Source organism: Achroia grisella, unplaced genomic scaffold (assembly GCF_030625045.1).
Source record: "Achroia grisella isolate CSIRO2021 unplaced genomic scaffold, CSIRO_AGI_Agris_v1 utg5304, whole genome shotgun sequence".
Lineage (NCBI taxonomy): Eukaryota > Metazoa > Arthropoda > Insecta > Lepidoptera > Pyralidae > Achroia > Achroia grisella.
The window spans coordinates 109,272-128,693 of NW_026712919.1; the positions used below are offsets into that span (position 1 = coordinate 109,272).

General features: G+C 31.2%; 1 protein-coding gene across 1 annotated transcript; it reads left to right on the forward strand.

Moving 5' to 3' along the window:
* Nucleotides 1–1,070: 1,070 nt before the first annotated feature.
* On the forward strand, nt 1,071–18,100 carry LOC131847404 (uncharacterized). Its single transcript, XM_059196980.1, has 6 exons — nt 1,071–1,215; nt 6,120–6,277; nt 12,744–12,878; nt 13,664–13,871; nt 15,987–16,131; nt 17,775–18,100. The coding sequence occupies exons 1-6, from the start codon at nt 1,122–1,124 to the stop codon at nt 17,926–17,928; spliced, it is 894 nt and encodes a 297-aa protein (XP_059052963.1). The 5' UTR covers nt 1,071–1,121; the 3' UTR covers nt 17,929–18,100.
* Nucleotides 18,101–19,422: the final 1,322 nt, after the last annotated feature.

Sequence of the window (19,422 nt, forward strand, 5' to 3'; positions counted from 1 at the left end):
CAAAAATGTACTATTTCCAAAATCTTACTAGCAGACAAAAATATTCTGTTGGTGTATAAAAAAATGTATGCAATTATTACCTACTGATAACATATAATAATCTATAAGGATTGAATTTATTGATAAACACTTTTATGATTATAATGAAAGAGTTTATTAAAATATTACTATGAACAATTAATAACAACGTGTATAAAACTTAAAAAAACTTCAAGGCCGCAAACTAAATGGGTATATTCTGCTCTACCCCCATAGTAACAATTGCACAATTCCATTGAATGTTATATACGACAAAATGATAACATTATTTCCATATTATATACGATTATATTAACGGATTTGTAATATAGTATCAAATTATATATGTATGTTCATATTATTTTGAAATAATACGAAAGTAAAATAAAATATTTATTTAAAAAGAAAAATTTATGGAATAATAATAGAATTAAATGTGAGCGAATAAAATTAGCAAGTAGCAATTACCGCTGCATTATATTTTAGCGACTTGTAGTGTACTATAGATAGTTATTGATTACATTTAATTGAAAATTATATTACATATACTATTTCATTGTTGTTTATATTCTCTAACTTAATAAATAAATAAAAAATAATACAATATATTTCATATGTCACAATGTTTTATTTATTTCTATTCTGTCATGACTTCTGTACTACAAATTATAGATATTTAATACATTATATAAATAAAGCGTAACGTTAAACGAATACAAAACCTTTCTTAGCAATTTGTTGCGGATAACAAAAATGGAGAAAAGTAAAACAAAATATTACTTATTATGAGTACCTTAAAGTCTAGATTGAACACTTAGTACAATCTTTATTTGCACTGTATACATATATATACGTTTTTACTAGTTACAACTGTATATCATTTTGTCGTTTCCTATTAATCCATTACGCAACATAAAAATAGTTTATGCAATTGACTAAAAATAAAATTCACGATGCGTCATCCCAAAATCGTGTTACAACGGACACAGTGTCCCACCGCACAACTTTATAATGACGTACAGATAGACGCGAGCGCAGTGCCCTGTGTAACTAGGTTATGAACACACGTGGTTCCGATCGATTCTTGTGATTGTGATATTAAAATGGCAACCGGCCCAGTAAATCTTTTGGATGTGAGCAAGGACGAGTTTAGAGACTTTTTGGACTCGTTCGATCATATTTTCTCGGATTGTGATGGTGAGTTGATACTAGCGCCACGTGCTTCGATCATGTAACAGCTGATATGAGTGATATGGATGTTTACCTATTATTTTAAATTTGTATGTACAATTTGATAATGAAGTCAAATTATTTACAATAGGACAATTTATAATTAGTATTTTTTTAACTTTGTATTTACTTTTTGCACTAATTATGACTTTGTCACTGTTTTGATTTAACTGAAAGAAATCTCTTCTAGGGATAAGTCCACCTTTGAGAATATAATTATCTCTAAATTATTGTATGTATTACTGTATTAAAGATTAAATATTTTGTACTATATATTATTACCTAATGAACTCATTTTTATATTTAATAAATAATAATAATAACCTTGGACAATTAACACAGCGCCATCTAGTCCCACGGTAAGCAGAACTTGTGTTATGGGTACTTGGCAATAGATGCAAATAAAAGAAAACGTCCAGACCGATACAAACTATTATACTCATGAATATAAATGTTTGTGCCGTTCAAAGAATCGAACCCGCGACCACCGGAAGTATTTCAATGTGTCGCTATATTTCAGAACCACTAGACCACCGGGGCCATTAATTATGTTATTTGGGCATTATATGTATTTCAATCAGTCTTTTCTGACTTGATTGGGTCGACTATTTATTAATCTATATATTTTGTTCCTTTATTTAAATCTCTACATTATGTTGAAGTAATATAAATAAAATGCTAATTGTTTTTATCCACAGATACTTTCATTGTTTTATTGATATTGATTTATCTATCAGATATTTATATATCTGAATAGATTCGCTGTATTTAAATTAATTACTCTTGTTTTAAACAACGATATTGATAATAATAATAATTGGAAGTAATTTGTTTTAATACTTCATTAATTATAAGTTAAAAATATATTCGCATTTGGAACAGAATTCTTTAATTTTAAAAAGTACAAGTACAAGTAAAAGTATTTTTTTAATTTTAAAAAGTAAATACCTATGTAGGTATTTATTATTAAAATAATAATAGTATAAAAAGTAGGTACGATGATGAAAATATGATGAGAACGTATGATGAAAATGTTAATAATTATGATGTAAACTTTAAAAATAACAGGCTATAACTACATCTAAGGATAATGCTGAAATACTCACATTCATTGCTCATTATCATTACCTTCTTACTTGTTATTTAACCTTTTCAGTTATAAAATTATTTAAATATGTACTTTTATAATTCAATAAATTTATGACTAAATAACACCGTTTACAAACCTTTTCAGAGAAATATCATAATATTTTCTATTTAGTTAGATCTGAACTGAGTGGTAGATTAAAAAAATGTGATGACTATTCAAAAGTGCTTCAATGTAATATATTTGAATAAATTATTTTCTATTCTATTGAACAATCATGCACTATACATTTAATTATGCAAAATGTGGGCCAGTGTTGCATTCTTCACATCATCGAAAATTTACAATCTAATTATCCCATTTGGGATAATTGTCGTAAGGATATGTATGTACTCATGATTTGTATCAGTAAACAGTAAAATGACAGATCGACTGTCGCCTCCTTCTTTCACCTGTGTACACAACGCCACAAATGTTGACATATACGTAGGTACATAGAAACTAACTCTACAAAGAATGTCGAAATTCTTCATAAAGTTCTGACACGTTTGAACATTTCTTCAATACAGATATAGAATAAATTATTTCTAGTTCTTATTACATTTATAATTATAATTTATTCAAAATCAAAGGAAATCTCTTAAAACAGAAACCACGCTGGAACTTAAGTAGTTTCGGACAGTGCGATTTCAGAGAAGCTTCCGCCGGCGTACACTTAGATTGTGGATGCACTACCTGCCAAGGATTTCTCTAGAAACTACAGTTTGGTTTTTCAAAAAAGGAATATAAAGTGACACCCCTGGTATTTCAAGCGTCCATAGTTACAGTAACCATTGACCATCAAATGGGCCGTGTACTTAATTGTCACCATCATAGTAATGTACTACGATAACGGCGATAAAAAAAATCTGTGAAATAGAAACATTAAAAATTCAAAATATCTTTATTAAAAACTAGTTAGTAACTAACTTCTCTATATCCGTACTCTATACAATACCTGATGATGCTTCGTACAGATGTGAAACACGTGTCGCAATATGGATGTAGACTCAATAACTGTCTTTGGTTACCATTTGAGATGGTCATAATGGTAGTCAAGTTTCCACAATGAATATTTGTGGTCTCATACATACTAATTTTATCGGAATTAAACAAAATAATATAAATCTATTAAGTAGTGAGATTTTTATTCAAAGTCTTTTATGTGCACCTTTACCTTATCTAATTAGGAACAAAGGAAATGAGAATTGTAAAGGTATTGTAAAGGTCTTGTTAGAAGGGATGTCGAGTTTTGGTACCAAGTAAAATCACTTAGTTCTTAAGAATACATGAGAAGTATAGCAGACGTCCTATTTTTGACGGATTTCGCAATGCAATCGCAAAATAGACAATCCCTCAGTAGTCGAATGTATAGGATTTAATATTCCATATAATACACCCGCTGTCGTGCCCGACTGTTTGCAATTGTGGTGGTGCGCACAAACATGCTAGTAATATTCTCAATGCTCAAGCATTGTAGCCCTTGAACTCAATTTTGGGTCAGTTCCAAAATGCTAATGTCCACATAGAAGGCTTGCCTTCTCTAATAAATATAATTAGAATATACGTATCTTTATAATTATAATAGTTTTAATATAAAAATAGGATTGGTAACTGGATAAAAATAGGATCTGTAACTTTAGAATTTATTATTTGAATAAATAAAATAAATAAATAAGTATACAACTTATTATATTTGTATTCATGAGTATAATTGTTTGTATCGGTCTGGGTGTTTTCTATGTATATTTACAAAAAAAAAGTTTGCTTGTATTAGTTATCTAGTAGGATTACATCATCACTCATAACATGAGCTTTAACTAGCTTAACATGGGTCTAGATGGCGCTGTATAAATTGTCCTGAGATTATTATATATATTATGTTCAGAAATATAATTTATATATCTCCTTTTATTGGGGTGATAGACTAAGTCATTGCGGGTGAATATCATCAAACAATGACAACTACAATTATTATTACATGCTAAAGATATAAGTTAATAAATTTCACCTGTATTACAGAAGCAAACTGTAAAGTTACGGAATGATTTCATGATTTGTGAGTAATTAAAACTTTTGATGTACTTATTAGAACAGTACCACAACTAAACTAACTTGATAATAATGTTTATTGTTCTTATAAAGTTGTTATCATAAAATACTTCCTTATAACTGTCGACAAGAATACTATGATTTATATTGTGATAATGTTCACTTTTGAATTTTGAATTTATTTATTAACTTTTTATTTGAAATATACAAGTAACATAATTTACAGAGTAAGAAGAGTACAGAAGACAATTTTTAGTTATAGTAGAAAAGAGATGTATGAATTTACATTTATTAATAATTTTATTTATTCATTCATTCATTTAACTACTTACTATAATATTTCTCTGCACTATTCATGATTCACTGGTAGAAAAGGTGAGAGTCGCCAAATGTGCTTTTACCAGTTCTTTTTGTACGAAAAGGTCATCAAAGAATAGTTGTAAAAAATATTCATTTCGTAAACAACAGTTCATTTAAAATTACTGTTATTTTACGGAGATCTGAAAAAAAAGCAAAGCTGTTAGTGCATGCAACATTCATATGATTTTATACTATGCATGCAAGATAAATATTAGCTCTATGATAAAAATAACGTTCTTACTTTGCATTTAGTATTTTTTTTTATTTATTCTTAGTTTATGACATCCTTGGTGGTATGTGGTTTAGCACGCCGTCTTATTTCCGATAGTTGCGGGTTCGATCAGAGGGACAGTACTAACATTTGTATCAAGAGCATGATTGTTAATTGATTGTTAGTATTAGTCTGGGTGTTTTCTATTTAGACTCTGTATTTGTAGGAAAAGTCTATATATGTATTATTGTATATCTGTCGTTTAGTACTTTTTACAGGCTCTGCTTAGCTTGTTGATAAAGATGGCTCTTTGTGAATTGTCATGGGATTATTATACAAATCACTATCAAATAACTGAAATAGTATTATTATGTAAATTCATTCTAATAATATAAATATGTAAGCATGTCTGTCTGTCTGTCTGTTATCTTCCGTCTCATAAACAGTTGAACTGATCCTACTGAAATTTGGCATGGAAATATATTGTAACACGTGGATCAATATTGTCTATATCTTCTCTAATAAAGCAGAAAAAGTTGCGGGATACAGTTAGTATACAATATATCTAGGAATCACCCACTTCAATACAAATGGTAGTACTGTAAGAGTACAAGTTTTTATTTAGCGGGGATGAACCCGTAATTATTCGAAGTTTAAAGAGTATATTAAACTATGCGGCTACTAGTGACTCACCTCAGTTTCGTACGGTTGAATGTAGTATAACGGATGTCGTAAATATATATGTAACTAGCTTTTGCCCGCGGCTTCGCTCGCGTTAATTTATCTTCTTAGGGGTGGAATTTATCAGAATCCTTTCTTAGGGGATGCTTACGGCATTGTAGCTTTATGCATGCAAAGTCTCAGCCCGATCGATTTGAAATTGACAAAGTTTCATACAAACTTTCATCCCCTATTTTATCCCAATATATATTGTTTATTCAAAGAAACCTTTTAAGCGCCATTGAATACAAACTCCTACTCCTACTTCTAGTTTTTTTTTTAATTCTCCGCTATTCGGAAAGCTAGGACTACAAGGAGAACAAGCAAGAAACTTAGGTTTTGCTCTTTAAATGTGTGTGAATAGAGCATGACGAATTTCTAAGTGCTTTGTCGTTGTTACAGGTGTAATATGGTCCAATACCCCTTTAGATGGATCTGGAGAATTCTTCAAGCTGATGAAGAAACATGGAAAGACTGTTCACTATGTGTCTAATAATAGTATAAGAAGCAAAGAAAATTATGAAGCTAAATTCAAAGCATCAGGAATTACTGATGGTTACGTAAGTTAATATTAAGTAGTGAATTTTATATTGGATATTCGCTATTGCCCCGTGACTTGTCTGTAAATTTTAAGATAAAAGTATTGTGATATAATCTATCTTCGTTTCAAATGTCATTATGATCTGTACAGGCTTTTAGATTTTTTTGTAGACTATAATGGTGTCACCATTATAGTCTACAAAAAAGCCAGCCGGCTTATCAGAAACGGCTTATCAGAAAGAGCAAAAGTATTGACAAGACAGAGACAGATAGATTATTAATAGAATTTAGCATAATATTAGTTAATATTTTAGTAGCAATTTTTAAATAAATATTTAATCTCTGTGAGATCAGTTTGTTTTCGATAAAATTACAATTTCTAATTATGTTATGTACACTTTTATAAAACTCTTTATTAAAAGTTTATAGTCATGTGTAAATATATATTGTATCAATATAACACAAACAAGCTGATTTTATACACATATCATCATCTGCTGCTTCCTTATCCCATTTAATTAGGAATTTAATATGTTTTTCTTTTCCACTCATCCGTGTTCGCAGTCATCTCGTTATTTACTCTCTTTCTTACCATATCATCTTTCACACAGTCCATCCACTTTTTTCATCCTTCCTCTGCCCTTATATAATCATCATTTCTAACCATTACATGCCCATACCTCGACGGACGATTTTTCTTCTACCTCTCCGACACATCCGACACACGATTACTTTATACATACATCTTCGTTTATACATACATATATATAAATAATAATAATAAATATATATGTATATACTCGTATATGACCTCTCGTGGGCCTGACATGTGGCACTTAAGCCTGACAATGACGACATGGCGCCTGAACCGCAATAATGTCTGCGTGAATTGACCAATAGCTTACCCCAACTAATAAGACTATGGCTCCCAACAAGGTGGGGATGTGAGAATTAGAACAGCTCCCTTCCGCTCACAACTGCTACAATGTAATTCAGTTCGTATCTGGATACCATCGTGGTTAATTCCTCACTATGACTGACTTCATTCTCATACTAATTATCTTTCACTAATGTACCATTCCATGGTCATCCGTAGTAAATTGAAATACTTGAGTAAACCGTGGCTACTATACATTATGATGCCATAATGACTCACGTTAGTTCATTGTTCAAATTAGTGAGTCAAAGCGAAACATGGATTATTTTCATAGACGTATATTATAACCGCGACTTCATCCGGATGGTATTAAAATAAATAAATTTTCGAAAATTCGTTTATTTATTATCACAAAAAACAGATGAAAATCAGTACAAGAATTTGATTAGGAGCGTCTAATTTGATACAATACTGGATTTTAATCCAACACTAAGTTTGCCTAAAAGCTACATTAGGCTATATTAGCTATCGACGATTGAAAGCCCAGTCAAAATCGGTCCACCCGTTTCAGAGATTAGGAATAACAACGTTTCGTCGTTATTACTTCATGAATTTCTATTATTTTGTTTAATTCCGCTACCGTTAGCATTTGTGAGACCACATATTATAGCTACTGAAAGCGTTACGTCCTTGCCCGTTAGTGATAAAATTCCGACCTTTATTGGATCTACGCATATTGCCATGCGTGTTTCGCCGTTATAGTCTAGTCACAGAACACTAGGGGGGAAGGGGATTGATTGTAATCAGGTTGACCTCCACGCGGTTTCCCCGGGAAATCATCGTGTTAAATTCCTCGTGAATTTGTCACGATGGGCTAACTGATCTGACCACATGCTCACCTAATAACCGTTCACTGGTACCCTGGCAGCGTAATCGTTAGCGCAGGCGGGTGCACCAATCCATTATCATCATTTAAAAAAAACAGTCAACACTAGTCTTTCAAACTATATACAAACTCTATTCATTGCCTGATGATACTTTGTTTAGAGGATTTCGTGAAACAATTTCAAGCTATGAAAAGATCATAAACAAACTACCCAACAATAATAGTCACTATTTCCACAGAACAAAGATCACGCTTTGAATCATGCTGTAATAATAAATATAACCCACACCGCATAATGTTTGCAGTAGGTATAATCAGATAAACTTGATTTGTATGAGTCTTAAGATATGCGGTAGTCTCTGTGATAAGCTATATAAAACATAATAATGATGAGTTATACTAATAACTATACGTTATCTAATAACTTCAAGGTTAAATAAAAAATAATGTACTTTTCCGTGGCTATTATATTATTCGTTAGTAATGTGGCTTTCTTAATCAATTGCAAATAAATAAAGACATTTTGTTTTTTGTTCTGATAATAATAATAATATCTTAGAACAATTGTGCCATCTGCTTCCAAGGTAAGCAGAGCTTGTTTTATAGGTACTGAAAACACTCAGACCTATATAAACAATCATACTTATGAATATAAATGTTTGCATTGTGCGAGGAATCGAACCCGTAACCATTAGAAGTAAAGCTATGTGCAAAATCGCTGGACCACCAAGGACTATGCTACTGTCTTACTGTGTTACACTGGAATAAATCATCTTTTAAACGAAATTTCTGAAATCTCTGCTCTGCTTCCATTGACATTCTCTATAAACAATTGTTTACTTTCTTTATATTAAACCCTTTTGTGTCAGTTTATAATCATAGCATGGATTCATCCTTAGAAGTATTATAAATATAAAAGTACTATAATTTACTTGTTTGATTGTTATTGGTATTGAATACTACTAGTACTTCAAAAAGTAAGAAGAAAAACATATTGAAATTTCTCATCGTTCTATTATAATCTTAGATCCTACAATCTCCTTTCTTCTTATTATTTTAACTAGAAACATAGAATAAGTATTTCCAACTTTAATCAAACTTTAAAACCGTACACAGTCATAATTAGTGTCTTGTTACAATAATTATTCAGTCATTAACTACGGTATTAATACGACATTGAAATAATATAATTAGATATTAGAATAATTGAACATGAACAAAGTAGATCAATTCAAATTAGTGGTAATTATATGGCATTTTGTAAAATAATATACCAAGCTGATACGTGGACATTAAAGACCGTGATTTTGTTGTAAAAATATTTATAATATATATATAATGGGATACATATTTTAATGATAACTGTAGAAACAGTAAGTTAATATATATAGAATTTTGTTTAAGTTTTTTTAATTATGAATATTAAAACAGTTTCTTGACAGCTTTGGTAATCAATAAATAAATGGCAATTAGTGAATAAATCAATAATTTTAATTCGAACATCATAAAAAATTACTACTCGTCAATTTGCAAACGTATAGATTAATTTCACTATGAAATAAGAAATACTTACTGGCAGTGTAATAACTAATTATGAAATATTAGTTTCTTAATCCGCATTGTTCTTGGCTAATTAGCTTTTATTTCAACATTATTATTTTTATAATAAATATTAGTAACGAATATTAGTAACATAAGAATACGTTAAATAATATTCTATATTAAGGAAGGAAGTAAAAAAAAAATTTATTTGTAATCGAAGAAAGAAGAATTTAAGGTATAAATTAGGACAAAAACAGTTTTTATAAGTAAACGATATTTCCCATATATTTTTTTATTGGACAATATTGTGATTCCAGTTACACTAATAGTATAGTGATACCTAAAGGAAATGTAAGGTCAATGATAAATGCAAATATGAGAATGAATTCAAATCACTCCATCATGGATAATTTAAAGAAAGAAAGAACAAAAAAAAATTGTTTATTTGGTACATAGCATACTGAAAATAATTTTTAAATTTTAATTTACAAAAGCAAATATTAACAACAATTGTATCCAAAGTTCAAAACATATTACGCCGACCCCAAATAAATGGGATAAGGAAGAAGCAGATGATGATGATGATGATGTATCCAAAGAGTTCACGAGTAGGTCGACCCTTACTCGACCAGTTTACATCCCTTCTCTTTCTTCCTTGTCGAAACAAAGATTAATAAGACCTTTTATTACTTTCTATTTAGAGTTAGATACATAACCAACAATGGGTAAACTTAGGCTTAAGAAAATTATTAATGATATTATTAAACAGATAATTAACACAAACTGTTATTTTATATCTTATACAAACGAATATTAAATAAATAATCATAATAATAACCAGCAATCACTTTAATAACAAAATGAAAATGGGCTATTACGCCCAAATGTTTCAGAATAGAAGCAACAATAGAGGAGTTTCGTTCTAATAAATGAGTATTATATTGTGAGAATCAGCAGATAATAAAAATAGAAGTATTGGTTTATTCGGCAACTTGTATTAATAATATTGTTATATAATATTATTTTGTTATTAACAACACAAATTAGGACAATACACAGGTCTAGTCCTGACGTAACACAAATTATATATATTGTTCTGGATTTAGCTCTCTCGTCAGGTAAAGTTTTGGTAATACAATAAATATACTTCTTATGTAATGGCGTATGTATATTTTCGAAGAATGCCACGAAAAAAAAATTATTCAATAGCATAGACAAAAAAAAAATTAAAAGTAGAGGTTTCGGTAGAATGTTGACCGTGCAGAAAATGGAATACATAATATATATGTATATATTTATTGTAGAAAAGATTAATATTACCAAACAGCCATGGATATGTGTATATATTTGTATCGTACAAGATTCGAACCCGCGATATTCGAAACCTGTGTTTAGTGCCATTGAGGCCGTCCATTACATACAATACACAATTTGTTTTTTTAAGTAGAAAGATCTACGTTATTGTTTCATTCTATTATGCCAATATTCAACCCCTTCCGATTGATCCGTCCAATTCAAACGGAGATCGAAATTACGATGGACTAAGCCGAGGTTTGTACCCTTAGCGGTGGGGGGGAAATGGGATTGTTAGTAATGTGGACTAATGAACCCATTACTAGCAATGTACCATGTCAGGTTGACCTCCACGCGGTTCCCCCTGGAAACCATCGTGTTAAATTCCTGGTGAATTTGTCACGATGGGCTAACTGACCTGACCTCATGCTCATATTATCACCCTCCACTGGTGCCCCGCCAGCGTAAACCGTTAGCGCAGGCGGATGCACCATTCCATTATCACATACAAAAAAAAAACCCTTAGCGGTGCCCTCAGACTAAAGTCGTATCCGTCAGGCGGGAGTTGGCTTTCAGCCGCTCCATAATTCCTTCCGCGGGTTTGGTTTGTAGTGCCATCTGCACTCGGCCCTCTGTCGTTCGATGAAGCTGTAAAGGCCAGCTGCGACAGCTTTAGAGTAGTCCGAAAAAAAAAGCCAATATTCAAGTAACATCTGTAGAATTCTGTAGTAATTAGTATATATTTTTTATTTATGAAAAATCTAATTAAATATCTGATTGTTCAACAATACTATATATATTTTATATACTTATAAAGGTAGGTATAAAATTTTTAATAATTTTCTCGGACTCTCATTATAAAGAAGGCAGGAAAAAAAGACAAATAAAAATATAGCTACACAGTACATAAATAAAATATCGTGGTACTTTAAATATTATTAATGTAAGTAATAATGAAAGATCTTATAAATTACTTAAGCGGTATTATTAATTTTAATAACATTGTTACTATTTCATTATAACAGTGAATCAAAGAAATGTTTCTGTTAATATTCGTAATTATTTTCATTGTTATCAAAGTATTGTTGTGCCGAAACTAATTTATTTTGTGTATAAACGATCTAGATTTCTAAACCGAGTGGGTGTAAATTTATTAAATAATAATTGTAATATTAGTTAATGAATATAATAATAAAAACCGTGGACAATTTACACAGCATTATCTAGTCTCAGGGTAAGCAGAACTGATGTTATATGTACTAGACAACTGATATGAATATTTAGATACATTTTTTATTTGTAAATACATACATACATAATATACTCTTAATATCATTCTCCACTGATGCCCTGGTGGTTAGAGTAAACCGTTAGCACAGACGCTCGTCTGTGCTAACGGTTTTATTTAATAAAGAGCAGGCGAAATCCCAGGAAAAAGCTTCAGTATAATAACAAGAGACTAAACTGACAGCTACAATCAATTATTTTTGTCTAGACGTTAAATTTATAAAGAGAAACAATTTTAGTTTGTTACATAAAACAAAAAAAACCAACTGATATATATATTATTTCGCACAAATACAAATCTAGAGTAGATTACCAGCATATAAACTGTAATATAGATTTTAAGTTATTTTTAAACTTTTGTGTTTAATATACATTATTTATATTGTTAACTAGGTCTTAATACGAATAATTTTATGGTAAATACAGATATTTACCTCTCTCGACGTTTGGAATTGGTTGCACTACCCGTGGTCACAACCTGACTCACGTCATACTCGTAGTAAGGAGAGGTAAATACATTTATTTACCATAAAATTATTCGTGTTAAGACCCGGTTAATAATGTTATATTATATTTAACAAATACTTTCTTTTGTCCTTAGGAAAACCTGACAGTGCCTTCAGTAGCGATGGCGGAATATTTAAAATCACTTAATTTTAATAAGACTGTATACTGTGTAACAAATCCACAGACTATAAAAACTTTGGAATCCTACGGCTTCAAATGTAAATCTGGGGCAAGTATTATATTATTATTAATCAAATCAAATCAAAATATCTTTAGACATGCTGATATAATATGCTCAGTCAAATCTATTGTCAGTTCCGATTGATTTATTCAAGTGAGAACAAATTAATTCATATGTTTGAGAATAGAATAGAATTTGACATGATAGAATGCGTTTATTAAATATGATAATTTCAAGATATATATACTAGCCATTAAGAATATTGTAAAAAGGATATTTTTTTTTATTTAAATAAATTTTAGGCGTTCTGAGTCTCTTTTATAAAAATGTAGAATACAGATTACTAAACTAGCGTGCCATGTTCCTTACAGAAGCGAAGTAGCTTTCTATTTTCTATGAAATGGGACATATACTGATTGCTCATCGATCGCAAGCTGCGAGTATCCCTTATATACATGATCAACACTACGGATATCACATTATCATGTGACACTCTACCCTTCGAGAAAATTTAACAGAGATTGTTATCCTGTAACTACATTGCCCAATCGTACAATACAACCGATATACGTTTTCCAAAGCTCGCCGTTTGCTACCTAAAATAATTGGGTTATTAATAATAAAAATATATATATATATATATATAGTATTATAGTGGCAAACAAGCATACGACCCATTTAATAAAAAGTAAATTGTTACCGTAGTCTATGGACGCCTGAAACACCAGGGGTGTCACTTTGGCGTTGCCGATCCTTAAGAAATGTTAATATACCCTCTTGAAAATATTGTATATAATATATACAGTATTAATAATTTTGAATAAATTTCACAGCCAGATGTAGGTACGAGTTTCTATGCAGAATACGTCCAATATCTGAATGACGATGAAGAGATAGGTGCCGTGGTGTTTGACAGTGACTTTCAAGCGAATTTACCAAAGATGTACAAAGCAATCACCTACCTCCGGAGGCCTGAAGTCATCTTTCTAAATGGAGCTACAGACAGACATATTGTGTTCAAGCCTGGGTTCTTAGGTTTAGGTAATTATATTTTTCAATATTATATTAGCTATTCGCCCGGCTTCGCACGGATGTACATGTATTATATATATAAACCTTCCTTTAAATCGCTATTTATTTAAAAACACCGCTTCAGAATCCGTTGCGTAGTTTTAAAGATTTAAGCACACATAGGGACGGACAAACAGCGACAGTGACTTTGTTTTATACTATGTAATGATGATAATAAAGAAGCCAAAAGCAGTAATGGGTATCCCCATATAACGCACACATTTTTTATTTTTGTAATTTCTTGAAAATGTCTCTCTGCAATTAATCTATATGAACATACGAATCATCTAACTGATGTCTGCTTTGAAAGAAAAAAACATCAATATTGATAAATTCCTTAATCGCTAATAATAAATGAGCCGATTAAAAAATATATATCGATACTTACTGATATTATTAGTAAATAACATTATCTATATTCTTCGAATAGCGGCGTGGAATAATACTAGTTTAAAGATACAATTGACCTAAATTCTCCTAGAATGTTCTGAATTGTATTTACAGATATTTTGCTATACTGACGCACTCAGTTATATTGCCGCTTGTTTTCCCATAAAGGAAAATATTCTTCTATCAATACCATTATCGTGTCGGTCACACTTAGTTGTTATTTTTGCAACTATCTCAACTGAATAATATTCTGGTTGTATTCTGAATCAATATTCTGAATAAAATATTCATTTTTCTGTTGTCCAATGTCCGTAATATTCATATTAATAATAAGAATCACTCAACACTTATGCGCGCTGTATTGGGCTGACTGGAGGAAATCTCTTTAATGGATAAGACTAAATAATGTTGACAAAAGAGTGTCAACATTTATCAAATTATTTTCGTTTATCCTAAATGTTTTATAGAAAGTCCAATAAAGACTATATAATATATTTCTGAAAATATGCTTGTTTTTTAAGCTATATTTCGGTTATATTTCAAACTAGCTGTAGCCGCGACATCGTCCACGTGGAATTTAACTTTTTTTTTATTAAAGTAGTCTAAGTTACTCTTTATTACATCAGCTACATGCCAATAAAAGTCCCGTCAAAATCGGTTCAGCCATTTCAGAGATTAACCGGAACAAACAGAGAGACCGACAGACAGATAAAAATTGTAAAAAAATATATTTTTGTGTATACCGTATTTATATTCATATGCACGTAGTAAAAAACGCTTATTTCAATATTACAAACAGACACTCCAATTTTATTGATATGTATAGATGAACCTACTTACATAATGTATTCAAAGTACAATAAAGAATATATACATGTTACAATATACATAGGATTAACATCACGCATACAGTTATGACGCGCTCGTCGTCCTACTGCGGCTGCGCGTCGCGTCGTGCAATATTCTGCATCTGTGGCGCATTACGTTTGCGCGGCAAAACTAAAATACGTCAACATGGTTTCTTCTGCAGATATACTGATTAATTCTGTTCCTAATTCTTAATTATTTTATACTATTCTACATCTAAATATATATAACTCAACGGTGACTGACATAGTGATATATCAACGCACAGCCCAAACCCCTGGAAGATCGGGCTGAAATTTGGCATGCAGGTATATGTTATGACGTAGGCATCCGCAAAGAAAGGATTTTGATTAATTCTACCCCTAAGGGGATAAAATAGGGGATGAAAATTTGTATGAAACTTTGTCAATTTTAAACCAATCGGGCTGAGACTTTGCATGCATAAATCTACTATGACATAGGCATCCCATAAGATTTTGATAAACTCCACCCCTAAGGGGATAAATTAACGCGAGCGAAGCCGCGTGCAAAAGCTAGTAACTTTATATGTCTGCAATTTACTTTTATAATAAACAACCTATATACACAACAAAACTAATATAAATACAGCCCCTATATACATTGTTAGGTTATTTCGGCTATGTTTTGGTAGCAAATGTTATATAGAGCTGTGAAGTTATAAGATTTCGATGTTATGATATCTGAAACCTTAGACAGTAAAATTTGACGTCCGCTGTTTACGTCTACGTGTCATTATTACCACTTACCACCAAACAGTTACAGTTGTACCAGTTACATTAAAAAATACATATATTTGTTTTGTTTTAGGCACTCAAGTATTCACAGATCTAGCTATAGAAGAAACGAAACGGTTGCCAATACAACTAGGAAAGCCTGGCAAACTATTTGGCGAATTTGCTATGAGACGGGCAGATTTGTCAGATCCAAGTAGAATACTATTTATTGGTGATATGTAAGTATTAAACTTGCAGTTGTAGTTATTCTTAATATTATTACTACAGTAAGTAGTTATCCTTAAATTACACCATATCAACATCCGCAATTTTTGCCATTCTTTAAATGTGATATCAAATCTAAAGCATCTCCTGGGAACGTAGGTTCTAGATTTAATGTTTTTTTTTATACGATATTTGTTAACTTCCTCGTAAGGTGCGAGGTAATTTATTGATGGCCCATAATACATATAATCAGAGAAACAAAATTAGTCTATATTGGGTTCAAATCATATTTTTGGATATCAAGTACCGCTTTCACCATAACTCTTGACAACAGCTCTGACTACCTTATCTAGACACCTCTGATCGATACCTATATCCAATTCAAAGGGAGTATCGAAATTACGAGCCTAAGTTCGAACCCCTAGCGGTGCCCTCCGACTAAAGTCGTATCCGTGAGGTGGGAGATGACCTTCAGCCGCTTCATAACTTCTTCCACGGGTTTGGAGTACCATTTGCACTCGTTCCCTATCGTCCGGTGAAGCTGATGCTGTAAAGACCACCTGTGGCCAACAGTATTAGAGTAGTCTAAAAAAATACCCCATCTATAAAAACAATCGCAAGGATATTCATGTGTGTTTGTATTATATACATACATATATAAGTCAATACAACCACAAGGATTCTCAATTACCGGTACATGTATCTGCTTATAGGATTTATTAGTGTAATAGGATATATTACTCTGATGTATGAGATATAACTCCCACATATCTCAATTTAAAATCTCCAAATAATAAATGAGCTTATTCTCATACATCCAAAACCAATTGTATTCGAGAAAACAAATCTTATTCATTTGTACTCGAAGCTTCCCAGAACATTTGTAATAAAGATATATGTAATTTTATTTGGAAAGGCTTCCATGATAACAAAACACGTGCCACACACGGATATATCATTGTTGTTGTAAATTGCACATAATTATATAAGAGAGTTGTACCAAAAAATAAAGTGGGTTCAAATATGGCTTATATAAAAAAAAAATCTCTACTTTACTTGGCCTTTTACTTACAGCCTCGGTGGTCTAGTGGTTTAGCACACCGCTTTACTATTCGATGGTCGTGGGTTCGATTTCTCGCACGGTACAAACATTTGTATTCATGAGTATGAGTGTTTGTATCGGTCTGGGTGTTTTCTATGTATAATATGTATTTATTTACAAAAAAAAATGTATCCATATATTTACCTATAACACAAGCTCTGCTTAGCTTGGGACTAGATGGCGCTGTGTGTATTGTCTTGAGATATTATTATTATTTTTTTTTTTTACTAATTCTTCGATGATAGAAATACCCGTAATAGACCAAAATAGCCCAAAAGATGATAGGCTCGCTCCCTATAAAGTTTGTTTCCATATAACTTATGCACAATGTGCTCATGCCAAGTGCTATGTTTATCATAAGGTCGATGCTTGAGAAAGTGTCTTGATTACCCCAAAGGAAATAACAGCCATGAAGGTACAATATATTAATTCTACATATATATCGTCCTATATATTATTTATATGTTTACAAAAAAATATATTGTACAAACTTTCCTTCGAGCTGTTTGATTTGTACGTAGTAATCTTCTTATTTGGTTTTATTTTCTATTGCAGGATTGAACAAGACGTAGGTTTGGGAAAACAGACAGGGTTCAAAACTCTTTTAGTCTTGACAAGTCACACTACGGAAGAAATGTTAAATCATAAGACTATACAACCCGACTTCTACGCTCCGTCTTTGGGCAGTATAGTACCGTTATTAAATTAGTAAAAAAGCCTATTCCAAATTCCAATTATTATTTAGGTTGCCTTAATTATTATAAAAAAACAATGTACATAACATTCCACGTATGTAATGTCAACATTTTATATATTAATCTCCCTATTTTTAATCTGACTTGAAAATTTTCACGTGAATTTACAAAGATTTTTCTACTAAATTCATATTTAATACGAAACTTCCATTTGACTATAATTGTTCGTTATGTAACTGTACTTAATAAGTAATAACATAATTGAAAAAAGTTAGTGTTTATTTGTATATAATCCTACCCCTAAGTTAAGTAATTAACGTAAGTATCTAATAGAGCTATCTTTATTTTAATTGTCTTAATGATTGTTTGCATTAGTCTGTATGTTTTCTAAGTATGTCATGTATGTAGTTTCAAAAATTGTATTTAAGTATTTATATTAGTTGCCTAGTATTACAACTCAAGCTCTGCTTAGCTTGGGACTGTGTGAGTTGTCTACAGTTATTATTATTATTATAATGATTTTAAGATTCTTATTCCATGCATGGCTTCATACATTTTTTTATGTAACTGGAATGGTAAAAAAGCTGACGGCCCAACTGATAGTAAGTGTTAGCATGAACAGCATATTCCGGAAGATTATGTCATATTTTGTAATTTCACTGCCTTATAGGTAAAACACATCGTACGAAGCAAGCTGCTTGATACCTGCAATAGGACAAACTGAGGTACCTACGACTTTTTACAATACTGCATACATGTCAAATACAAATTCAAAATATCTTTATTCATGTAGGTCTATTACTGACCCTTATGATATGTCAAGTCTACCGTCAGTTCGGAATGATTTCGCGATGAGAAGAACTAACAAGAAACTCAGCTCGTATTCTTTTCAAATAAATGTTGTACATGTTTATAATAATACAGTATTCATTTTTAAATTCAAATTTGGGAGAATTGAGTGATAACCAGCTTATGCTATTGCTAAAGCAAATAGTCTAATCAGTGTTCGTAACCCGAACTGACCAGTCCTTACAAGCAGCACCCGTGCACGAGTACGACGGATGAGCCAGCCACCATTGCACTCATGTGTTAGTCAAAGCGGATAATTCATACAAAGTACTTTTTTAGTATAAATACTAACTGACCCTGCAAACGTTGTTTTGCGGTAGGGATATGAAAAATAATGTACGTCCTATTCTCAGACCTACTGAATATATTATGAATATATACACAAAATTTCCTAAGTTAAGCCTGTGACATAAGAATTTTATGTATTATATTTAATGTATGTAGAGACATCGCTCTATGGCAGATTACTACATTCACGATGATTTTAATTACAAATTATTTGAAATGTTCTTGTGTTAACATCACAATGTCAGTTTGAGTACGTATACTAAAATTAGATTGATGATTTCCATTTACCAATACGCCACACAATGTGATTGCAAATTTTGAAACTGCCAATCTAATTAACAATGAAACTGCGTTGTATTTTGTCTCTTACA